We start from the raw sequence: 27753 nt of genomic DNA, 5'->3' as shown, positions 1-27753 counted from the left end.
TATTGTCCTTGCTTCATATTGACCCCGGCTTGCTGACTACTCTTCTGCTCTGCGTTTGGTACCGCGTACACTCCTGGTTTGACTCGGCTTGTTTACTTCTCTTGTTGCTCAAGAATATAACTACTATAATACTGCCCCCTATATACAATAATATAACTAATATAATACTGCTCCTATATATAAGAATATAACTACTATAATACTGCCCTCTATATACAAGAATATAACGACTATAATACTGCCCCTATATACAAGAATATAATGACTATAATACTACCCCTATATACAAAGTATATAACTACTATAATACTGCCCCTATATACAAGAATATAACTACTATAATACTGACCCTATATACAAGAATATAACTACTATAATACTGCCCCTATATACAATAATATAACTACTATAATACGGCCCCCTATATACAAGAATATAACTACTATAATACTGCCCCCTACATACAAGAATAAAACTACTATAATACTGCTCCTATATACAAGAATATTACTATATTACTACTATAATACTGCTCCTATATACAAGTATATAACTACTATAATACTGCCCCTATATACAAGAATATAACTACTATAATACTGCCCCTATATACAAGAATATAACTACTATGATACTGTCCGTATATACAAGAATATAACTACTATAATACTGCTCTTATATAAAAGAATATAACTACTATATTACTGCCCATATATACAAGAATAAAACGACTATAATGCTACTCCTACATACAAGAATATAACTTCTATAATACTGCCCCCTATATACAAGAATATAACTACTCTATAAACTTCCCCTATATACAAGAATATAACTACTATAATACTGCCCCTATATACAAGAATATAACTACTATAATATGGCCTCCTATATATAAGAATATAACTACTATAATACTGCCCCCTATATACAAGAATATAACTACTATAATACTGCCCCTATATACAAGAAACGAACTACTATAATACTGCCCCTATATACAAGAATATATCTACTAATAAAACTGCTCCCTATGTACAAGAATATAAGAACTATAATACTGCCCCTATATACAAGAATATAACTACTATAATACTGCCCTCTATATACAAGAATATAACTACTATAATACTTCCCCCTATATACAAGAATATAACTACTATATTACTGCCCCTATATACAAGAATATAACTACTATAATACTGCCTCCTATACATTAGAATATAACTACTATAATACTGCCCCTATATACAAGAATATAACTACTATAATACTGCTCCTATATACAAGAATGTAACTACTATAATACTGCCTCCTATATATTAGAATATAACTACTATAATACTGCCCCTATATACAAGAATATAACTACTATAATACTGCCCCCTATGTACAAGAAACTAACTACTATAATACTGCCCCCTATATACAAGAATATAACTACTATAATACTGCCTCCTATATACAAGAATATAACTACTATAATACTGCCCCCTATATACAAGAATATAATTACTATAATACTGCCTTTATATACAAGAATATAACTACTATGAAACTGCTCCCTATATACAAGAATATAAGTACTATAATACTGCCCCTATATACAAGAATATAACTACTATAATACTGCCCTCTATATACAAGAAAATAATTACTATAATACTGCCCTATATACAAGAATATAACTACTATAATACTGCTCCTATATACAAGAATATAAATACTATAATACTGCTCCTATATACAAGAATATAGCTACTATAATACTGCCCCCTATATACAAGAATATAACTACTATAATACTGCCCCCTATATACAAGAATATAACTACTATAATACTGCCCCCTATAGCCAAGAATATAACTACTATAATACTGCCCCCTATATACAAGAATATAATTACTATAATACTGCCTTTATATACAAGAATATAACTACTATGAAACTGCTCCCTATATACAAGAATATAAGTACTATAATACTGCCCCTATATACAAGAATATAACTACTATAATACTGCCCTCTATATACAAGAAAATAATTACTATAATACTGCCCTATATACAAGAATATAACTACTATAATACTGCTCCTATATACAAGAATATAAATACTATAATACTGCTCCTATATACAAGAATATAGCTACTATAATACTGCCCCCTATATACAAGAATATAACTACTATAATACTGCCCCCTATATACAAGAATATAACTACTATAATACTGCCCCCTATATACAAGAATATAACTGCTATAATACTGCCTCCTATATATAAGAATATAACTACATAATACTGCCCCCTATATACAAGAATATAACTACTATAATACTGCTCTCTATATACAGGAATATAACTACTATAATACTGCTCCATATATACAAGGTTATAACTACTATAATACTGCTCCCTATATACAAGGTTATAACTACTATAATACTGCCCCCTATATACAGGAATATAACTACTATAATACTGCTCTCTATATACAAGAATATAACTACTATAATACTGCTCCCTATATACAAGAATATAACTACTATAATACTGCCCCTATATACAAGAATATAACTACTATAATACCGCCCCCTTTATACAGGAATATAACTACTATAAGGGCGGGTTCACACATGGCGGAATTTCACTTAAATTCCGCTGCGGACACTCCGCAGCGTTAATCCGCAGCGGAGCCGTTTCTCCATTGACTTTCACTTTAATTTAGCAGTGTTCGTTTACACGATGCGTACAATTCCGCTGCGGAGCATAGGCTGCGGAGCGGAATTTGGTGTCCGCAGCATGCTCTGTCTGTTGCGGAGCAGTGGCGGACTGGTTGCGGACTCATGGCGGAATTTCTCCATTGACTTCAATGGAGAGTCAAAATTCCGCAATGAAGTCCGCAGATCTTATGTGTGCTGCGGAGCGTATTGTTTTTACTACCATGACATTTCTTCATTCTGGCTGGACCTATGTATTTCTAGGTCTACAGCCAGACTGAGGAAGTCAATGGGGCTCCCGTAATGACGGGAGCGTTGCTAGGAGACGTCTGTAAATAGTCACTGTCCAGGGTGCTGAAAGAGTTACGCGATCGGCAGTAACTGTTTCTGCACCCGGGACAGTGACTACCGATCTCAATATACATGTATCTGTAAAAAAAAAATATAAGTTCATACTTACCGAGAACTCCCTGCGTCTGTCTCCAGTCCGGCCTCCCAGGATGACGTTTCAGTGTAAGTGACGGCTGCAGCCAATCACAGGCCAAGCACAGGCTGCAGCGGTCACATGGACTGGTGCGTCATCCAGGGAGGTCGGGCCGGATGCCGAAAGAGGGACGCGTCACCAAGACAACGGGCGGTAAGTATGAATTTCTTTGACTTTCACTAGGGAAAGTGCTGTCCCTTCTCTCTATCCTGCACTGAATAGGGAGAAGAGAAGCACTTTTCCTGCAGTCCGCAGCGGCCAGTCCGCATCAATTTTCTGCACATTTTGTGCAGATCCGCTGCAGAATCTGCAACGCAGATTCTGTGCGGCATTGATGCGGACAGTTGCGGAGGAATTCCGCCATGTGTGGTCATGCCCTAATACTGCCCCCTATATACAAGAATATAACTACTATAATACTGCTCCTACATAAAAGATTATAACTACTATAATACTGCCCCTATATACAAGACTATAACTACTATAATACTGCTCCTATATACAAGAATATAACTACTATATTACTGCCCCCTTTATACAAGAATATAACTACTATAATACTGCCCCCTATATACAAGAATATAACTACTATAATACTGCACCTTATATACAATAATATAACTACTATAATACTGCCCCCTATATACAAGAATATACCTACTATAATACTGCCCCTATATACAAGAATATACCTACTATAATACTGCCCCTATATACAAGAATATACCTACTATAATACTGCACCTTATATACAAGAATATAACTAATATAATACTGCCCCTATATACAAGAATATAACTACTATAATACTGCCTCCTATATACAAGAATATAACTACTATAATACTGCCTCCTATATACAAGAATATAACTACTATAATACTACTCCTATATACAAGAATATAACTACTATAATACTGCTCCTATATACAAGACTATAACTACTATAATACTGCTCCCTATGTACAAGAATATAACTACTATAGTACTGCCCCTATGTACAAGAATATAACTACTATAATACTGCCCCCTATATACAAGAATATAACTACTATAATACTGCCGCCTATATACAAGAGTATATCTACTATAATACTGCCCCTATATACAAGAATATAGCTACTATAATACTGCTCCTATATACAAGAATATAACTACTATAATACTGCCCCTATATACAAGAATATAACTACTATAATACTGCCCCCTATATACAAGAGTATATCTACTATAATACTGCCCCCTATATACAAGAATATAGCTACTATAATACTGCTCCTATATACAAGAATATAACTACTATAATACTGCCCCCTATATACAGGAATATAGCTACTATAATACTGCTCCTATATACAAGAATATAACTACTATAATACTGCCCCTATATACAAGAATAGAACTACTATAATACTGCCTCCTATACACAAGAATATAACTACTATAATACTGCCTCCTATATACAAGAATATAACTACTATAATACTGTCCCCTATATACAGGAATATAACTACTATAACACTGCCCCCTATATACAAGAATATAACTACTATAATACTGCTCCTATATACAAGAATATAACTACTATAATACTGCCCCTATATACAAGAATATAACTACTATAATACTGCCCCCTATATACAAGAATATAACTACTATAATACTGCCCCCTATATACAAGAATATATCTACTATAATACTGCCACTATATACAAGAATATAACTACTATAATACGGCCCCCTATATACAAGAATATAACTACTATAATACTGCCCCCTATATACAAGAATATAACTACTATAATACTGCCCCCTATATACAAGAATATATCTACTATAATACTGCCACTATATACAAGAATATAACTACTATAATACTGCCCCCTATATACAAGAATATAACTACTATAACACTGCTCCTATATACCAGAATATAACTACTATAATACTGCTCCTATATACCAGAATATAACTACTATAATACTGCTCCTATATACAATATAACTACTATAATACTGCCCCTATATACAAGAATATAACTACTATAACACTGCTCCTATATACAAGAATATAACTACTATAATACTGCTCCTATATACAAGAATATAACTACTATAATACTGCTCCTATATACAAGAATATAACTACTATAATACTGTCCCTATATACAAGAATATAACTACTATAATACTGGCCCTATATACAAGAATATAACTACTATAATACTGCCCCTATATACAAGAATATAACTACTATAATACTGCTCCCTATATACAAGAATATAACTACTATAATACTGCCCCTTATATACAAGAATATAACTACTATAATACTGCCCCCTATATACAAGAATATAGCTACTATAATACTGCTCCCTATATACAAGAATATAACTACTATAATACTGCCCCTATATACAAGAATATAACTACTATAATACTGCCCCTATATACAAGAATATAGCTACTATAATACTGCCCCTATATACAAGAATATAACTACTATAATACTGCCCACTATATGCAAGAATATAATTACTATAATACTGCTCCCTATATACAAGAATATAACTACTATAATACTGCTCCTATATACAAGAATATAACTACTATAATACTGCTCCTATATACAAGAATATAACTACTATAATACTGACCCCTATATACAAGAATATAACTACTATAATACTGCCCACTATATGCAAGAATATAATTACTATAATACTGCTCCCTATATACAAGAATATAACTACTATAATACTGCTCCTATATACAAGAATATAACTACTATAATACTGCTCCTATATACAAGAATACAACTACTATAATACTGACCCTATATACAAGAATATAACTACTATAATACTGCTCCTATATACAAGAATATAACTACTATAATACTGCCCCCTATGTACAAGAATATAACTACTATAATACTGCTCCTATATAAAAGAATATAACTACTATAACACTGCCCCTATATACAAGAATATAACTACTATAATACTGCCCCCTATATACAAGAATATAACTACTATAATACTGCCCCCTATATACAAGAATATAACTACTATAATACTGCCCCCTATGTACAAGAATATAACTACTATAATACTGCTCCTATATACAAGAATATTACTACTATAACACTGCCCCTATATACAAGAATATAACTACTATAATACTGCTCCTATATACAAGAATATAACTACTATAATACTGCCCCTATATACAAGAATATAACTACTATAATACTGCCTCCTATATACAAGAATATAACTACTATAATACTGCCCCCTATATACAAGAATATAACTACTATAATACTGCTCCTATATACAAGAATATAACTACTATAATACTGCCCCCTATATACAAGAATATAACTACTATAATACTGCCCCTATATACAAGAATATAACTACTATAATACTGCCCCCTATATACAAGAATATAACTACTATAATACTGCCCCTATATACAAGAATATAACTACTATAATACTGCCCCCTATATACAAGAATATAACTACTATAATACTGCTCCCTATGTACAAGAATATAACTACTATAATACTGCCTCCTATATACAAGAATATAACTACTATAATACTGCCCCTATATACAAGAATATAACTACTATAATACTGCCCCCTATGTACCAGCGGCTCTTAATTTTCCCAGTGACTTTTGCCTTTACATTTATGTACATTCTTCTCCTGGTATAAATGTTTCCGCAGTTTATTATATATACAGTATATTATGTTGGAATATCGTCCTATATGTGACTTTGCTGCGTTGATTTCACTTCTTGCTGCTGCTGAGGTCGGGTGTTTGACTCTTGGTGCTCGGAGGTTTCACAGTTGTCATCCAGGATAAAGTATGGAGGCTGCAGCTGTAATATCGAAATTTTCTGTAATATTTTAAAGGACGGGACACGGGGCGGCTGTCAGGGTTCTCGCCTACTTTATGGCGTCTAATGATAAGTGACGGTGACATTCATTGTGATTTTGCTCACCCTAAGTTTAATATCTCATTATTTTGGTGTGGAAGTTGTTGGTTCTCCACGGGCCGGATCACCTCAGAGCTCTAACCTTGTATAAATAATGGCGCTAGCTAAAAACTTGCAGAAACTAAAGAAAAAGGTTTTTTTTAAATTACGAATTCAATTGACCACTGAGGTTGTTGGTTGTGTGGCCCCTGAGGTTATTGGTTGTGGGGCCCCTGAGGTTATTGGTTGTGTGGCCCCTGAGGTTATTGGTTGTGTGGCCCCTAAGCTTGTTGGTTGTGTGGCCCCTGAGTATGTTGGTTGTGTGGCCCCTGGGGTTGTTGGTTGTTTGGCCCCTGAGGTTGCTGGTTGTGTGGCCCCTGAGGTTGCAGCTTATGTGGCTCCTGACAGTTTCTCCTGTTTTTTCCTCTATCACGTAAAAAAAATAAATCAATCTAGTTCTATCTGATAGTGGGAAAGCTGAGTGACAACCAATATGGCCTCCATTACTGCTTCTACAAGGGTTGCCACCCAGCTTTCTTAGACTTCTGCATGGCAAACATTAAATTACACAGCAGTGGTTGGGCAGGCGATATACCATTGTATAATTAGGCAGATCGGCATTCAGGAGTCTGGTAGGGCAGTTGTTTGACATGTGTATGGTTGTATTATTTGGGTCTTTATAGCATATTACTTGGGCCCTGTATAAAAATGTAAGTACTGTAAGGCGGTATTACATGGGTACTGTATGGCACTGCTATGTGTTCACTGCTGTGTATCCACTATATGGCAGTATTACAGGGGTACTATGTGGTATTGTTATGTGTTCATTGTTGTGTAAGCACTATATGGCAGTAAACACATAGTATTACATGGCTACTGTATGGTATTGCTATGAGTTTACCACCATATAGTGGATACACTGGAGTGAACACATAACATTACCATACAGTACCCATGTAATACTATTTTTAAGCACTATATGGCAGCATTACATGGGTACTGTATGGCATTGCTATGTGGTCACTGTTGTGTAAGCACTCTGTGGCATCATTACTTGGGCACAGTATGTCATTGTTATGTGTTCACTGGTTTTAGCACTGTATGGCAGTATTATATAGGTATTGTCTGGCATTACTATGTTTTTAGTATTGTGTAAGCATTGTATGGCAGTATTATTGGGCACTGTATGGCATTGTTATGTGTTTACTCCATGGTTCTTTAATGTTAGCACTATACGACAGCATTACATGGGCACTGTATGGCAATGTTATGTGTTCTTAGTATGTTTCTATTATGTGAGGACTGTATGATACTATTATGGGGGTACTGTTATATTAATAACAAATGGTGCAGTAAATTGAGCTGTCATTTTATGTTAAAGAGGCTCTGTCACCAGATTATAAGTGCCCGGTCTCCTACATAATGTGATCGGCGCTATAATGTAGAAACAGCAGTGGTTTTTATTTTGAAAAACGATCATTTTTTAGCAAGTTATGAGCAATTTTAGTTTATGCTAATTAGTGTCTTAATGGACAACTGGGCGTGTTTTTACTTTAGACCAACTGGGCGTTGTACAGAGAAGTGTATGACGCTGACCAATCAGTGACCAATCAGTGACCAATCAGCCTCATACACTTCTCATTGTTCCAGTCCAGCCTCTTTCACTGCACAATCACACTGTCCTGTGGATCATGCTGGGCTGGAACAATGAGAAGTGTATGAGGCTGATTGGTCACTGATTGGTCAGCGTCATACACTTCTCTGTACAACGCCCATTTGGTCTAAAGTAAAAACACGCCCAGTTGTCCATTAAGACACTAATTAGCATAAACTAAAATTGCTCATAACTTGCTAAAAAATGATCGTTTTTCAAAATAAAAACCACTGCTGTCACCTACATTACAGCGCAGATCACATTATGTAGGAGCCAGGGCACTTATAATCTGGTAACAGAGTCTCTTTAAGCCACTGGTCATGGTTCATTGTGCCAAGCATCAATCTCCGCTCAGCTACATCTATAGAATAAATATGTATGAGTATATAGAAGAAAATTGGGGATGCTAATGCAGGATTGTAAACTCTATAAGAATTGTACTGTGACAGCAATAATTACCATTGTGTTGTGCTCACAATTACTGGCTGTCACAATGCAACAGCTATGACAAAGTGACGGAAGCGCCTCTCTCCCTCAAGCTGTGTAACGTGGTACATTCTTTGGAATTCACACCAGGGAAATTTATCAATCATAATTCAGTGGAAGCCGATCCTCCGGAGCTAAAAGCCAAATCTGTCGTGGAGATGAATTTGTTTTCTTATGAGTCACTATTTATAATCAGTAGCTTGTGCGATACAAAATGCAGTTTATTGACCCAAAACACAAGAGTGGTATAAAAATTGTGTCTTAGGGTATGTGCACACACACTAATTACGTCCGTAATTGACGGACGTATTTCGGCCGCAAGTCCCGGACCGAACACAGTGCAGGGAGCCGGGCTCCTAGCATCATAGTTATGTACGATGCTAGGAGTCCCTGCCTCTCCGTGGAACTACTGTCCCGTACTGAAAACATGATTACAGTACGGGACAGTTGTCCTGCAGAGAGGCAGGGACTCCTAGCATCGTACATAACTATGATGCTAGGAGCCCGGCTCCCTGCACTGTGTTCGGTCCGGGACTTGCGGCCTAAATACGTCCGTCAATTACGGACGTAATTAGTGTGTGTGCACATACCCTTATAGGTCACAAAAATATATAACTCTGTGCCACAAAATATATAACTCTGCGCCACAAAATATATAACTCTGCGCCACAAAATATATAACTCTGCGCCACAAAAGTATATAACTCTGCGCCACAAAATATATAACTCTGCGCCACAAAAGTATATAACTGCGCCACAAAAATATATGACTCTGTGCCACAAAAATATATAACTCTGCGCCACAAAAATATATAACTCTGCGCCACAAAAATATATAACTCTGCGCCACAAAAATATATAACTCTGTGCCACAAAAGTATATAACTGCGCCACAAAAATATATGACTCTGTGCCACAAAAATATATAACTCTGCGCCACAAAAATATATAACTCTGCGCCACAAAAATATGACTCTGTGCCACAAAATATATAACTCTGCGCCACAAAATATATAACTCTGCGCCACAAAAATATATAACTCTGCGCCACAAAAATATATAACTCTGTGCCACAAAAATATATAACTCTGTGCCACAAAAGTATATAACTCTGTGCCACAAAAGTATATAACTCTGCGCCACAAAAATATATAACTCTGCGCCACAAAAATATATAACTCTGCGCCACAAAAATATATAACTCTGCGCCACAAAAATATATAACTCTGCGCCACAAAAATATATAACTCTGCGCCACAAAAATATATAACTCTGCGCCACAAAAATATATAACTCTGCGCCACAAAAATATATGACTCTGCGCCACAAATTATATAACTCTGCGCCACAAAATATATAACTCTGCGCCACAAAAATATATAACTCTGCGCCACAAAAATATATAACTCTGTGCCACAAAAATATATAACTCTGTGCCACAAAAGTATATAACTCTGCGCCACAAAAATATATAACTCTGCGCCACAAAAATATATAACTCTGCGCCACAAAAGTATATAACTCTGCGCCACAAAAATATATAACTCTGCCCCACAAAACAAAAGTCACGGATTTGTATTGTCACAAAGTAGCAGCATTTTATGTTATTTTGTAATTTGATATGTTTTTCTGTGCAACAAAATTACCAATGTGTCAATGTTGAAATAAATACATCCCTGTCAGACATGCGTCTGGTAACATGTATATAATTATTATCCCTCCTGTATAGTTCACCTACCATATAGGCAGGAAAGATGTCTGCAATGGGGTCCAGTGGACCCCACTAATGCCAGCCACGTCCCTAGGGTGCGGAGTCTCTTGACTGAGCAGGGTGGGGGTGGTGCTGCACAAATGTACATCTACATACTGAGCGCTTACAAAGTGGGGGTAGAGGGGGTCATTGTGGCTGAAGGTCTCCCATGCAGGTGAGGCAGGGGGCACATTTTGATATGGGCTCTCGTGTATATTTTTTTATTACCTAGATTTTGGTAAATTTTGTGAACATCTTGCAGACACAATCGTGAAGTTCATGAGTACAACACTGTTTTTTTTAAACGTAAACTTTGGTGCTGCTGTGACAAAGTATTTGCCCCCTTCCGGATGTCACCTATGATTGCAAATTTACAGAATGATTTTGGATTTTTAAGCAACATGTCCTATAAAGAGGGATCGGGTCATCTCATCACATAGTTTCGTCCCAAGTCTGTTCTTCGAGGTTGAGGTGGGGGCTCTGTGGACCTTACGTCCTTCCACCAAAATCTAAAGACCATTTCTTGGATCTGGCTCTGAACCCGAAGCTTCGTCCTGCTGACGTAGGAAAGAGCCCCAAGACCCCCAACGCTCCCAACTCTCTAGAGATCATTATGGCTGAATATTACGATTTTCCATGTAAGTAGCTTTACGGCTGCTGCTTGGCATTGTACATGGTGATGTCCGGCTTGTGTTGGTGACGTCCGGCTTGTGTTGGTGACGTCCGGCTTGTGTTGGTGACGTCCGGCTTGTGTTGGTGACGTCCGGCTTGTGTTGGTGACGTCCGGCTTGTGTTGGGGATGTCCGGCTAGTGTTGGTGACGTCCGGCTTGTGTTGGTGACGTCCGACTTGTGTTGGTGACATCCGGTTTGTGTTGGTGACGTCTGGCTTGTGTTGGTGACGTCTGGCTTGTGTTGGTGACGTCTGGCTTGTGTTGGTGACGTCCGGCTTGTGTTGGTGACGTCCGGCTTGTGTTGGTGACGTCCGGCTTGTGTTGGTGACGTCCGGCTTGTGTTGGTGACGTCCGGCTTGTGTTGGTGACGTCCGGCTTGTGTTGGTGACGTCCGGTTTGTGTTGGTGACGTCCGGCTTGTGTTGGTGACGTCCGGCTTGCGTTGGTGACGTCCGGCTTGCGTTGGTGACGTCTGGCTTGCGTTTGTGACGTCCGGCTTGCGTTGGTGACGTCCGGCTTGTGTTGGTGACGTCCGGCTTGTGTTGGTGACGTCCGGCTTGTGTTGGGGATGTCTGGCTTGTGTGGGCGATGTCCGGCTTGTGTTGGCGACGTCAGGCTTGTGTTGGCGACGTCAGGCTTGTGTTGGTGACGTCCGGCTTGTGTTGGTGACGTCCGGCTTGTGTTGGTGATGTCTGGCTTGTGTTGGTGATGTCTGGTGATAGCGCTCAGCTATGAAGCTACTGATGATGAGTGTGGAGCTCAGTACAGGGAGTGTTACACCCAAAGGAAGGGGGTACAAATACTTTTACCAATGTAGTTCTAGTCCAAAATGCACCGCTCAGTCCCTATCGGTTACGGTTTGTGTAGGAGTCTGTAACTTTTTCTTGACAGTTTTATAAAATAAGGTCTTACAGTAGACCGTGACCGGTGTGAATATATCACCCCATCTCTCGTCAGGTAAAGACATACTACTACCACCACCATTAATCCAGGCATACATGATCAGGAGAATATAATATTTGAGGTCCATCTCTCCAGTAAGTGACTTCCATAAATAAGAAAGGAGAAATCATTTGATTCGCACAATTATTCTGTGGGGAGATAAATGGCGCCATTACCACTCGTTCTACCTACTGACCCCGGCCATTACTGCTCTATCAGCTGTCACCAACATTAACTGTCTGCAGAAATCAATCCACATACAGACGTGAGGTTATAATGAAAGGGAGAAAGATCTATAAAGAGACGATCACATCGAATTATTTCTATCTATCTATCTCATATCTATCATCTATCTATCTATCAATCTATCTATCTCATATCTATCTATCTATCTATCTATCTATCTTATCTATCATCAACCGTGTTAATTGTTGCTTCTATATATTAGGACCCATCAGTGCCATGAGGGAAACAAATGCTAAAACCACATCTCAGAGATAATCAATATTAGCCTCCGCCACTTATCTCTTCTGACCCGCTGATCTGTGGACAATATTTAACCTAAACAGCCACAGACTGAATTCATTGTCAGGCTAATTGTATTTGCAGTCACCTGTGGAGACGACGTGACAGGACAGCGCTTGCATCTTCTCTGCTCATCCAAACCTAATAATTTCAGTCATCGTCTCGTAAGCTTGTAGATTGCTGGTCACCTTGTCTTTGGTTCTCGGTCCATGAGTTATCCATCGTAAATCCCTCACACAGAACTGCACAATACCATAGCAGCCACGGAGTAATTAAAGGGATTGTACAGTCTGGATGAGCATTTTATTAAATTTCAAGCTGCATTCTCAGTGATGTCACTGATATTCTCTAGGGAATGGATAGGCTGCATTCTCAGTGATATCACCGCTGCTCTCTAGTGAATGGATAGGCTGCATTCTCAGTGATGTCACCGCTGCTCTCTAGTGAATGGATAGGCTGCATTCTCAGTGATGTCATTGCTGCTCTCTAGTGAATGGATAGGCTGCATTCTAAGTGATATCACCGCTGCTCTCTAGTGAATGGATAGGCTGCATTGTCAGTGATGTCACCGCTGCTCTCTAGTGAATGGATAGGCTGCATTCTCAGTGATGTCATTTCTGCTCTCTATTGAATGGATAGGCTGCATTCTCAGTGATGTCACCGCTGTTCTCTAGTGAATGGATAGGCTGCATTCTCAGTCATGTCACTTCTGTTCTCTAGTGAATGGATAGGCTGCATTCTCAGTGATGTCACCGCCGCTCTCTAGTGAATGGATAGGCTGCATTCTCAGTCATGTCACTTCTGTTCTATAGTGAATGTGTCAGGTCCGTATTTCACACCGAATAACCACCTCTGTAAATTGAAAGCTGAAGGCATGCCTGGAGAGAAGTACACCACACAAATGTCTGAGGTACAGCTTCAATGTCAGCCAGGAGGAACTGAACTTTATTCAGAACAAAGAAACACACACAGAGAAGACACATGCCCCTCCCTATAAGTTTTCCTATACATTCTTCTGCACACTCCTCTTTGCATTCCATGGGGCGGTGTCTTCCATAGGTGTGTCCGACATGAACAAAGAACTTGTTATATATATCAGTATATTACACAAAGAACTGAAATGTATATACATATGTGTGAGGATAATATTTTTCAGACAATATACATAGTAATGATCCCTGACAGTCCCCCCTAAAAATATTATTCTATCCCCGAGTCTTGCCTAGCAACCTACCACTGACCACTCGAACCAGGCGGGTAGGGGTTTTGGATTTCTTCACCAGCTTGAGACGAGCTACTCCTGATGAGTAACCCCCCTTTGTACCTGGACTTCAAAGGTGTCGGAGTGGTCCTAACTTTCCCTATTCTCCTCTGGATACAGGATGGTTGTCTTGATATAATCTACAAACCACTGCTGGTTGTAATATATATATATTAATCCGGTCTACATTTTTATTAACAGTAATAATTGTCGCACTGTCACTTACTGTCCTAATGGGACTTTACCCCTGCAGATATGACAGGTCATGGGCAGCACAGTGACCTTCACCTCACACCTTCACATAAAACTCCTCAGATTGTAATTTGCAGCACCGTGGCATATTTACACACATAATTATAAACCTCAGACATTATAAACAATAGGGCCTCAACTAATAATCATAATGCTATCACCCTCAGGTTTCGGGTCCCATCAGTTCATTGCCAGTCCTGTACACCATCGTCTTCTTCTTCTTCTCCTGTCTTCTGCTCTTCACTGACTGTCACCCTCAGGGTAACCCACACAATTGTGGAGTCAGACTACGTTGGTGTCCAGTGGGGGAGTTATTATTACCCCCTCCTAGTCACTTACTTATCAAAACACTTGATCCTGCTGACGGATTCACTCAGGTCTTTGGTCTTTACTTTGATCTTTCCTGACGTCATCAGGTCTTGGTTTGGTCCTTCTCATCTGTCCGACACCGTCTCCTTTAGTTTACGTCATCAGGCTGTACATAGCACCTCATGTTGTGAGCCTGGGGTGAGATCCCACGTAGGCGGATTAGTGGAGTTGTATTGTGACTATCAAACCCTCCGCATCTGTACTCTTCCTCTGGAAAGTTACTTGTCTGGGCGGCCGCTTAGAATTGTGACACTGCCGTCAGTTCATGATAAACGCGTTGTAGTGGCTCAGGCTGCGCCTGCCGCATCTCAGTGATGGAGTTCATCGTGTTAAAAGTCTTTTAGTTCATATTTACTGGCACTTACCAGGGACCCCCAACCCTTGTCAATTGTTAAAATAAATACTAATCTGGTGATAACATCATCCGCATACACTATAAACGTTGTTCTAAGTACATACAATAATGTCAGGCCCCTAAATGACATCAAACACCTTTATATAAGGAAAAACTTCTCTGTTACAATGGACAGGGCACCTAGAAGATGTGTAACTTATTGGGTACATTTCATTTGCACTTGGTGATACCCTTTCAGCAGGATTTGTACCTTGATCTCAGCTGATTGCCTGGAACATCTCCACCTCACAGAAAGATACACAGATTCCACATGTTTATCTGACAAGCGTCTTAAACCTATTTTTCTTACTCTAATCTGGTTCGTTCTACCTGGGAAGGCCTCTCAAGGTCGGTTCTCTTCGTGGGAGGCGGGTATGATAAGGTTGGCACCGGTCTGCCAGGACTGTTCTGTAGGCAAATCAAACAGCTCTAACAGAATTTAGCAGCGACAGCTGTAAAACCTGGGACATACCAATTAGATCTTACCAAATCGATCCTTGCAGTCTTGGGGCATATGTGAGGTCATACACCATCAATGCAAAAGCCATCAAGAGTGCCTTGGGTGGTACCGGTTTACCTTCCTTTATCCATCCACATTCTGTCAGAATCTGGTTCTCACGCCATCCGCTCCCAGTTGGACTCTTCCTGTGGAGAACAAGCTTTTTCATTGTATAAACATTAATTGCTCTTAATCAAATAATTAATTTGAAGAAAAACATTAACAAATAGCATCTTTACATCAAACGTTCATACTGGTCAGTAACTAAAACTTACAACTTGATTCTTCTTCTTTATATACATAACTATACATACACATATACACTGCACAGAATTCTCTGCTCTAAAATTTCCCTTTCACAACAAAAATAAAAAAGAAACAAATAAAAATGTTTTCTAATGGGAATATTCCACTTCTGTACCTTTTATCTGACGCATGACTCTAATAGTCCAATGCTAAGGCTGGTCCAGAACTTTACATAAAACTTAACCTCAGTATTTAATATTCCCACAACACTTCTTAAATACAATTATTAAACAAACTAACTTTGGAATAACATCTGGAGAACTGCGGATATCTTATTGTACAAACATCAGGTCAATACTTGGGATAACATTGTTCCCCTGTCACTTACACACAACGTCTGCAGTGGGGAAGATACAGGCCGGGATTCAGGCCCCCCTGAGAACAGGTCTACACACACGAGCACATTGTCATACACGTCTACCTCCGGTAGTTGTATGTTCTGCAGTCGCTGGGACGGGTAATCTGGCCGGGCTGCACTTTTCACAGGTACCTTTGCAGTTTCACCTATGTCATGCCGTGCGCACATCATGCCGGCTGCTACAAACCTAGTGGTGGCATTATTGTATCCAGGGACAAGCCAATTTACTGATACCTGGCCGCACATACCCTTGTTGTCAGTTCTGTCTTCTCTCGCTCTCTCAATTGGCTTACCCGATGATCCAATAAAGTTCCTACTACCAATGGGCCCATAATTGTGGGCGATGCCAAAAGCGTACCTAGAGCCAGTGTAAATGTCGGCCGTCTTACCTTCTGCCAGGTTACAAGCCTCAGCGAGCACCTCCAGCTCCGCTCCTTGAGATGAACAAGAAGGTGAGAGTGGTTTCTGGGTAATTTACCTGGTGCCTCGTATCCTGTCTTGTACATATTGTATAATAAAATATCTTTATTACAAATTTACATTAGAAACCCATGTCACATATAGATAGAACATCTCAAAGGGGTGGCGTCTTCATTCTCTAAAATAAAACCAAATGTTATACACTTCTCAACACTCATCTGATAATCCAGAATACTTTGAGAATCTCACTTTTATCAGATTCTGCAAATACTTGATTAATACAAAAACAAATAAAAATAAAACATTCCTAAAAACTTTACCTCAAATTAACAATGTCCAGACAATTTTTGTTTTGCCTTCTCCCTCATCTAAATCCATAAAGACTCGTGTGAGTGATGTCACCTCTGCGTCCTGTGTAACTTTGCTGGAGGGGGATGGTCTGTTACACATAAACCAAAATTGTACCTGATCAGTTCCTTCACCCTTCCCCCCTTTGTGGAATCTGCGAGAGTAATGTAGCAGAGTTCAAAACTACATCTCAACATAACACTAGTTTAACCCCCTGTAATGTACAACAGCCTTAAACAAAAATGACTTTTTCCTGACAAATACATTTGATCTTTACAATGACATAATTTATATGTGAAATCAAAAATAAAACAATTGTAGTTAGTTATTCAATAAAAACAGAAAATATTATATCTGATAACATTAATTACTGCAAACCAATAAACTGTATATAAAAATAGGGAACGGTGGGGGCACATACATTTTCAAAACCCCGTGTCTCACAGTATCTGTAGTTTAATACATCTGAATTAACATCAAAACACATGAAATCTGATCACATCATAACACATAAATATCGTAACTTTTATAAACAACAGCGCATGCGCAAAAGAGAAGAAATTTATTTAGGTTTGTAGACATTACTGATATATCTAAAAGCAGTTCATATTGAAATCCTTTGCCTCATCAGCCCTGCAGACTGCACCCAGTCAGCCCCCCCTGCTCCTCCTCCCAAACACAGCACAGTACAGGGGGGTCACACACTCACAGCTTCTAGTCTCTCAATCTTAACACTTTCAATGCCGGCAAAACAACATACGTATCTGCAATCATTCATCACACCATTGTAAAGGAATTATCTAAACATCAAACACATCTTTAACAGTACAATCTGTCGGCCACCATCTCTATATTATGATGACGTGTTGTTTCATCAGTGAACTAGACTGGAACTTCTGTAAATAGAAAAAAAACACTACAAATGACAAAATTAACAAGGCGATTATTTCATACTGATTTGGTTGGGCCGGGCGTGGCCACATCAGGGGTGGGTGGTGGGGGCAGCCTCTCCCATTGGAAACAATGCGCAGCTGTGAAGGGGGGGGGTGCTTTCCCACCCACAATGAGGACACACTCAACATGAGGTACGGACACCATTACCGGGCGTCGGCTGGTCCTGTGTTTTCTAATACATATAACATACAATACCTTTCTTATTCCTAACTTCCATTCACTTCACCAAATCATGACAAAAACACTAAATCCACAGCGGCCCCTCTGTCTAGACTTCTGCTCACCTCTTCATAAAAACAGATTAGGTTAGTTTGACAACTTCTGTCCTTAGTAAAACCGTGCTGGCTGTCACTTATAATGCTATTTATTGTCACATAATCCTGTATATAGTCCCTCAATAGCCCCTCAAACATTTTCCCCACGATGGATGTTAAGCTTACTGGTCTATAATTACCCGGGGAAGACATAGAGCCCTTTTTGAAAATAGGCACCACATTTGCCCTGCGCCAGTCCCTTGGCACTATACCAGTCACTAGAGATTCTCTGAATATTATGAAAAGGGGGACAGAAATAACTGAACTAAGCTCTTTAAGAACTCTAGGGTGTAACCCATCTGGTCCCGGGGCCTTGTGCACATTTATTTTATTTAATTTAGCTTGGACCATCTCTACATTCATCCAATTCAGTATATCAACTGATGTATTAACAGCACTGGCACCGGCTACATCAGCTGCTCCTTCTTCAGTTGTATATACAGAGCTAAAGAACCCATTTAGTAACTCTGCCTTCTCTTGATCCCCTGTGATCAACTCCCCATTACCATTATCTAGGGGTCCCACATGTTCAGACCTGGGCTTTTTTGCATTTATATGCTTGAAGAATTTTTGGGGATTTGTTTTACTATCCTTGGCCACCTGCCTTTCATTTTGTATTTTTGCTAATTTTATTACATTTTTACAGATTTTATTAAGCTCTTTATATTTTACAAAGGCTACAGCTGTACCCTCAGATTTGTATTTTTTAAATGCCCTTTTTTTGTCATGTATTGCCCCTTTCACAGAATGTGTAAGCCATGTGGGGTTTAATTTTAGTCGTTTATACTTGTTACCTGTAGGAATAAATTTTGCACTATAATAACTCAAAGTAGATTTGAAAATCTCCCATTTATCATTTGTTCCATTATTTGACATTAGTTCTTCCCAGTCTATATCCTGAATTGCAGCCCTCATCCTGGGGAAATTGGCTTTCTTAAAATTAAATGTTTTTGCCCTCCCAGCCTGCGTTTGTTTTTTACAGTATAGGTAAAATGTAACTATATTATGATCACTGTTACCGAGGTTTTCACGAACATTGACATTCCCAACAAGATCTGCATTATTAGAAATGACCAGATCCAACAGAGCTTCACCTCTAGTCGGGTCTTCCACAAACTGGCCCATAAAATTTTCCTGTAACAGGTTGAGGAAATGTCTCCCCTTTGCAGTTGAAGCCGAACCATGACACCAATTAATATCCCGGAAATTAAAATCTCCCATTATCACTACAGTACCCGCCTGTGCAGCCCGCTCCATCTGTTTATATAGCTGAACTTCCATCTCCTCAGTTATATTGGGGGGTCTATAGATTACACCAAAAGTAATTTTTTCAGTGTTTACCTCCCTTTCTAGTTCCACCCACAAGGTTTCAACCTCCTCACAGTCTTCACCCACTATTGTCTCTTTCACACTCGCCTTCATATCATTTCTCACATACAGACATACACCACCACCTTTCCTATTTGTCCTGTCTTTCCGAAAAAGTGTAAAACCCTGTAGATTTACAGCCCAGTCATGTGAAGAGTCCAGCCATGTTTCAGCAACACCAACTATATCTATATTTTCTTCCAGTATCAAGGCCTCCAGCTCCCCCATTTTGCTTGCTAGACTTCTGGCATTTGTGAACATACACTTTAACTTGCCTGTCAGTTTTTCACTTTTATTATCAGAAATGTGATTTGACATTAATCGGGCCTTTTTATTTACACTGATGTTTTGTAACGAAAGGATCTCCTTATCCTGTTGTCTAGTCCTCTCCCCACATTCGGTTTCTCCCCCCACCAATATAGTCTGACCCCTCTCTAACCTGGCTACCCCTTTTTTTCTACATTGACCTCCCTCCTCAGCCCTAGTTTAAATACTCCGCCACCCCAGCTAGAATTCTCTCCCCCAGCACAGCGGACCCCCTTCCATTTAGGTGCAAATCATCTGCAGAATACAGTTTGTACCCCAATGAAAAGTCAGCCCAGTGCTCTAGGAACCCAGAGCACTGGGATAATATTTTTCAGACAATATACATAGTAATGATCCCTGACAAATGGATAGGCTGCATTCTCAGTGATGTCACCGCTGCTCTCTAGTGAATGGATAGGCTGCATTCTCAGTGATGTCACCACCGCTCTCTAGTGAATGGATAGGCTGCATTCTCAGTCATGTCACTTCTGTTCTCTAGTGAATGGATAGGCTGCATTCTCAGTGATGTCACCACCGCTCTCTAGTGAATGGATAGGCTGCATTCTCAGTCATGTCACTTCTGTTCTCTAGTGAATGGATAGGCTGCATTCTCAGTCATGTCACTTCTGTTCTCTAGTGACTGGATAGGCTGCATTCTCAGTCATGTCACTTCTGTTCTCTAGTGAATGGATATTCTGCATTCTCAGTCATGTCACTTCTGTTCTCTAGTGAATGGATAGGCTGCATTCTCAGTGATGTCACCGCTGCTCTCTAGTGAACGGATAGGCTGCATTCACAGTGATGTCACTGCTGCTCTCTAGTGAATGGATAGGCTGCATTCTCAGTGATGTTACTGCTGCTCTCTAGTGAATGGATAGGCTGCATTCTCAGTGATATCACCACTGTTCTCTAGTGAATGGATAGGCTGCATTCTCAGTGATGTTACTGCTGCTCTCTAGTGACTGGGTAGGCTGCGTTCTCAGTGATATCACCGCTGCTCTCTAGTAAACGGATAGGCTGCATTCTCAGTGATGTCACCGCTGCTCTCTAGTGAATGGATAGGCTGCATTCTCAGTCATGTCACTACTGTTCTCTAGTGAATGGATAGGCTGCATTCACAGTGATGTCACTGCTGCTCTCTAGTGAATGGATAGGCTGCATTCTCAGTGATGTTACCGCTGCTCTATAGTGAATGGATAGGCTGCATTCTCAGTGATGTCACCGCTGCTCTCTAGTGAATGGATAGGCTGCATTCTCAGTCATGTCACTACTTTTCTCTAGTGAATGGATAGGCTGCATTCTCAGTCATGTCACTTCTGTTCTCTAGTGAATGGATAGTCTGCATTCTCAGTGATATCAGCGCTGCTCTCTAGTGAATGGATAGGCTTTATTCTCAGTGATGTCATTGCTCTCTAGTGAATGGATAGGCTGCATTCTCAGTGATGTCATTGCTCTCTAGTGAATGGATAGGCTGCATTCTCAGTGATGTCAGCGCTGCTCTCTAGTGAATGGATAGGCTGCATTCACAGTGATGTCACTGCTGCTCTCTAGTGAATGGCTAGGCTGCATTCACAGTGATGTCACCGCTGCTCTCTAGTGAATGGATAGGCTGCATTCACAGTGATGTCACCGCTGCTCTCTAGTGTATGGATAGGCTGCATACTCAGTGATGTCACCGCTTCTCTCTAGTGAATGGATAGGCTGCATTCTCAGTGATGTCACCGCTGCTCTCTAGTGAATGGATAGGCTGCATTCTCAGTGATGTCACCGCTGCTCTCTAGTGAATGGATAGGCTGCATTCTCAGTGATGTCACCGCTGCTCTCTAGTGAATGGATAGGCTGCATTCTCAGTGATGTCACCGCTGCTCTCTAGTGAATGGATAGGCTGCTCTCTTACTAATATCATCGCTGCTTCTCAAGATCTCATGTATCTCTTTTCCAGACCAAATTAATATGACTCAGCTGTGAATTTTCATGGACTGTAGAATGAGGTTTATAATGTGACAATGTTTTATGAACATATTTCACTAAATAAAAACAAGGCAGTGACTGTATCCAGGGCAGGAAATTATGGACAGACTGTTGTGCCGCTTTACGAGCTTTGCCTTCACAGTCTTGGAATTTCTATGGTAAGAACTTGTCATAGGAGCGCGACACAAATCATGGAGTAAATACAAACACGTCCCTTACGAGAGCCCTGACATCGCCCCGGAACAAGAAGTTTTAATAATAAAATGTCACATTCATTGTTGTCCTGCAGGAGATTCTTATAACAGAAAACTTCCAAAATACAAAGTAACAAACCTGCAGAAATAAATCAGGAGGGGGGGACTTAATTACCGAGGTCTCAGATAGCTCTTGGAAGTTACATTATTAGTTTTATTGTTATTTCCTTCTAAAAGAAATTAAAATCTTTTCTTAAACTGCTCCTCCAGAAGCCGCCACAGATTTCGGTAATAGATGCAGTTTTGTTACTGATGATCATTACGGGTTTTACATTATATAATATATTATTTTTTTTGTGTTCACCCACAATGCCATGCACCTCAACCCCTCTTGGGGAAACGAAAGATTTGTTTATCCAGTGCTTCCTGGTTAATGAATAGAATGCAAGAAACACAGTAAAGACTGACACAGACAAACAAGGGAAATACAGATCTATATGCCATTCAGGGTATGTGGAAAGCTAAGTTACAACTCTGGGTATTTGGTAATGGCTGCCATTAGGTGTTACTGAATGTCAATAAAAAAAATATTTACAGGCACAGTACTGAGCTTCTGTATCTAAGCCTGCAGCTGTCAGAGCATGGTGGGAGTTGTAGTTTCACCACAGCTTGGAGGCTACTGCTCTATAGCATCCACTGATGATTGTGAACAGTTTTGACAAATAACATAATTAGAGGGGTTAAGGCTATCAATATGAGATCGGTGGGGACCCGACACCTTGGCACCAGCTGACTAAAGAGGCCCCGTCCCCTTCATTTTTTACCAGGCACAGCGCCACACATTTGATAGTAGCTGTTCCTGGTACTGCAGCAAGTGAATGGGACTGAGCTGCAATACCAGACACGACCACAAGCAAATATACGGCGCTGTTCCTGGCAAACAATGAAGTCGACGTGGCGAATGTCCTAAGGAGTCGGACCCCCACCGATTGAATTTTATAGTTCTGGAAAATCCCTTTAAGTATTCCATCGATGAAAACGTCATTTTGAGATCTGTATCTTCTTCTTTTGTACAGTGATTCAAGGCCGAGTGTTCCGCTACTGTACTCCGGATGGGACATGGCTGGTCAAAGAAGCCAGGGACAATGGGACAATACCATGGAGAAACCTGACGGAATGTGAGGACAGATCACTGAAGGTAACTCCCATCATGCTTCCAGACCACAGACCTTATATTCTGCCTGGGAGGAGCTGCGTCCCCTGCTCACTGTCTCCCCCTGCTGTGTAATGAGTGGAAGATATAAATGACTAGTGTCCCTTTAAGCATCTATCACATCGTATGTGTGTGTAGAACTTTCCCTGACAGAAAACTTGGACCGTTATTTCTTCAAAGTCATTTCTAATACATTGATCGTCCTACATTATAATGGGACCGGAGCGTTAGTCATAGAAGACGGTTTAGGATTCATGTAGAATGTCACTTAGTCCTGTCTATCAGTCCCATTAACCCAGCAGTAAATGGAAACATCCTCATGTGGAGCCAGATTCACTTATACTTTCCATTACCTGTCAGCACATCCATCCCGACCCTTCGGTGACTATTCACGGCTCACAGGATAGATAGCGCCCCCCTGGGGCTCCACTATTGCATTGGACATCACCATCTGCAGAAATCCTTCCCGCTAATCATACTACATCCCAGATCAGCAGCGAGAGGCGAAGGAAACGTACAAATCTCATCACAGGGGTCTATTATCAGATGAGAACGTTTCTGCCAACAGCTGTCTGTATATAATACACTGCAAGAGCTAACTGCATTTATAGGGACATAAATCCCATTATTTAAAGGGTATTTCCAGAGATTTTACTAAAGGGTCAGTGTCTCAGAGCGGACAATAAAGCTGCTCCATCTGTGTGTTATAAATCTCGGATCTTACCTATTATTTGATGCAGTTATGTCCCAGGCAGCCGCTATATTGATCACTATTAAAAGCCACGTAGAAAGAAAAGTTAGCTACTTCCTCCATCACTGTATTACAATTTAAATACATTTCCCAGCATTCCTTATGTTTCAACTTATGATTGACTGGTCAGAAGAGCTGACAGAGGAAGGGAGGAGGAGTAGCCTCCAGGTGACCGGGTGACAGAAATAGATGACCATTGAGTTCTAATATGGCTGACAGTAGTAAATATCAGACAGCTACTTCCTAAGGCCCCCATGCACATGACCGTAAAATCACCCATAATTACGGATCGTAATTACGGGCCCATTCATTTCTATGGCCGACAGACACCTTCCCGTATGTCTACGGGAGGGTGTCCGTGCCGTAGAAACCTGCCCAAAAAAATAGGACATGCTTCTATACTTTATAATGGGAGCATGTGTAATGATGGGGGTAGGGAAACAGACCAGTGAGCCCTAATCTACCCGCCACTCAGTCCCTGCCTACTTGCAACGACCCGCCCTAGGCAACGGGGTACAACTGGGCAATGGTCCCTACGCTCAATAAGTGCACGACAGACAAACAGACAAGGGTACACACAAGCAAGGGAAAAGGGGCAGTTGCCCACAGTAACACGCAACAAGAGTGGTGAACTAGCCGAGTCAAACCAGGAGTGTACGAGATACCAAACGAAGAGCAGTAGAGTAGTCAGCAAGCCGGGGTCCATATGAAGCGGGGTCCATATGAAGCGGGGTCCATATGAAGCGAGGTCAAGGAGGAACATGAAAGGCAGGTATAAATAGACAGAGGGCGGGAGCTAGCTCCGTCTGGCCAGGCTGCGATAGACTCTCCCACTCCTAAGCCTGCCATCCTGAGTGGTGGAAGATGGAGTCAGTCTCACAGACATAGAAGCAGGTGCAGACTTATTACCTATGGGCGTGGATACAGAAGCTGTGCCTGGCAGATCCTTAACAGCATGGCTCGTAAAAACGGCCGGCTGTCCGCGGCCGTCTGAGATTGTAATTATGGGTCCCAGAATCCGTTTCGGGTAGAGGAAATCGTTGTTGATAAGTAAATAAGTAAGTAACATATAGAAGGGATGTGATTTATAGTCCAAAAATCCTGATCGTTTATCAAGCAACAAAAATATCTCACGTTAGATCAGCCAGAATTGACTTGATGTTCCGGAACTTGAGTTTTTGGTGGTGGATCAGTGAGGTTCATCATCATCTGTGCTCCAGAACTCTAAGGCCCTGTTCACACTGTTTTTTGCAGCCAGAAAATTCTGCCTGGATAAATCAGCTCCGGTTTTCTTGAAGCGGTTTTGCACCACAGGCGAATCATCACTTGTCCTATTGAGTAAAGTTTAGGTCTGTTCACACATTTCATATCAGATATTTTTCCACAATTTTCGCCAAACCGCTACAATTTGCCACGATTCCATAAAAGGTTGTGACAAAATCCGCGATATGACCGCAACGTGTGACTAGACCCTTGTACAATATGCTGTACGGCCATTAGTGAGTTATAGCTGTTCCTGGAAAAGCTGGGTGCAGCCAATATGGCCTGGAGGACGACTCTGAAGACTTTTCCCACTTGAGGGAGGAGGTAAAATTAGTCTCCTGAGGCCCCACACAGAAAATACAGCGAACGACCGGCGGTGATGAATGCGACAATTCCGAATTTCACGACTTCATTAATACAGTAATTGTGGGAGATTAAACCTGTCACACGGCATTAGAGAACAGCCAAAATTACCTGCCGCACACTGAAGATTGGGGACACAGAGGTCTCAACCCCAGCGAGATATATATATACTGTATATCTACCATAATAAACTGATGTGTCTGTGCTCTGTCCCCAGGTCCAACCAGAAGAACAGTTATCATCCCTGTCCATCATATACACCGTAGGATACTCCCTGTCCTTCTCAGCACTCGTCATCGCTACATTCATCCTGGTGATATTCAGGTAACTGGAAATGACTGAATCAGTCCTTATAATCTTTACTGGTATAACCTGGGCATCTTCTGTATATAATTATATATGTACAGCTGGTATAAGTTATACATCTTCTGTATATAGTGATATGGAGCATGCTGCTATAACCTGGGTATCTTCTGTGTATAATTATATATGTACAGCTGGTATAAGTTATACATCTTCTGTATATAGTGATATGGAGCGTGCTGGTATAACCTGGGTATCTTCTGTATATAATTATATATGTACAGCTGGTATAAGTTATATATCTTCTTGTATATAGTGATATGGAGTATGCTGGTATAACCTGGGTATCTCCTGTATATAATTATATATGTACAGCTGGTATAAGTTATACATCTTCTTGTATATAGTGATATGGAGCATGCTGGTATAACCTGGGTATCTTCTGTATATAATTATATATGTACAGCTGGTATAAGTTATACATCTTCTTGTATATAGTGATATGGAGCATGCTGGTATAACCTGGGTATCTTCTCTATATAATTATATATGTACAGCTGGTATAAGTTATACATCTTCCTGTATATAGTGATATGGAGCATGCTGGTATAACCTGGGTATGTTCTGTATATAATTATATATGTACAGCTGGTATAAGTTATACATCTTCTTGTATATAGTGATATGGAGCATGCTGGTATAACCTGGGTATCTTCTGTATATAATTATATATGTACAGCTGGTATAAGTTATACATCTTCTTGTATATAGTGATATGGAGCATGCTGGTATAACCTGGGTATCTCCTGTATATAATTATATATGTATAGCTGGTATAAGTCATACATCTTCTTGTATATAGTGATATGGAGCATTCTGGTATAACCTGGGTATCTTCTGTATATAATTATATATGTACAGCTGGTATCAGTTATACATCTTCTTGTATATAGTGATATGGAGCATGCTGGTATAACCTGGGTATCTTCTGTATATAATTATATATGTACAGCTGGTATAAGTTATACATCTTCTTGTATATAGTGATATGGAGCATGCTGGTATAACCTGGGTATCTTCTGTATATAATTATATATGTACAGCTGGTATAACCTGGGCATCTTCTGTATATAATTATATATGTACAGCTGGTATAAATTATACATCTTCTTGTATATAGTGATATGGAGCATGCTGGTATAACCTGGGTATCTTCTGTATATAATTATATATATACAGCTGGTATAAGTTATACATCTTCCTGTATATAGTGATATGGAGCATGCTGGTATAACCTGGGTATCTTCTGTATATAATTATACATG

The 27753-nt window shown here is 39.8% G+C and overlaps 1 protein-coding gene across 1 annotated transcript in view; it reads left to right on the top strand.

The window, feature by feature from the left end:
* Positions 1–27753, top strand: part of GLP1R (glucagon like peptide 1 receptor) — a 171566-nt gene that overhangs the window by 41273 nt on the left and 102540 nt on the right. Inside the window, exons 3-4 of the mRNA XM_075863773.1 lie at positions 23612–23733; positions 26343–26449. Of these exons, the coding sequence (XP_075719888.1) occupies positions 23612–23733; positions 26343–26449 (229 nt within the window). The remainder of the gene's footprint in view (positions 1–23611; positions 23734–26342; positions 26450–27753) is intronic.

The sequence above is a fragment of the Rhinoderma darwinii genome, chromosome 4, assembly GCF_050947455.1.
Source record: "Rhinoderma darwinii isolate aRhiDar2 chromosome 4, aRhiDar2.hap1, whole genome shotgun sequence".
In the NCBI taxonomy this organism is placed as follows: Eukaryota; Metazoa; Chordata; class Amphibia; order Anura; family Rhinodermatidae; genus Rhinoderma; species Rhinoderma darwinii.
Note: the sequence above shows the minus strand (reverse complement) of the source record. Positions and strands in the feature narration are given on the sequence as shown.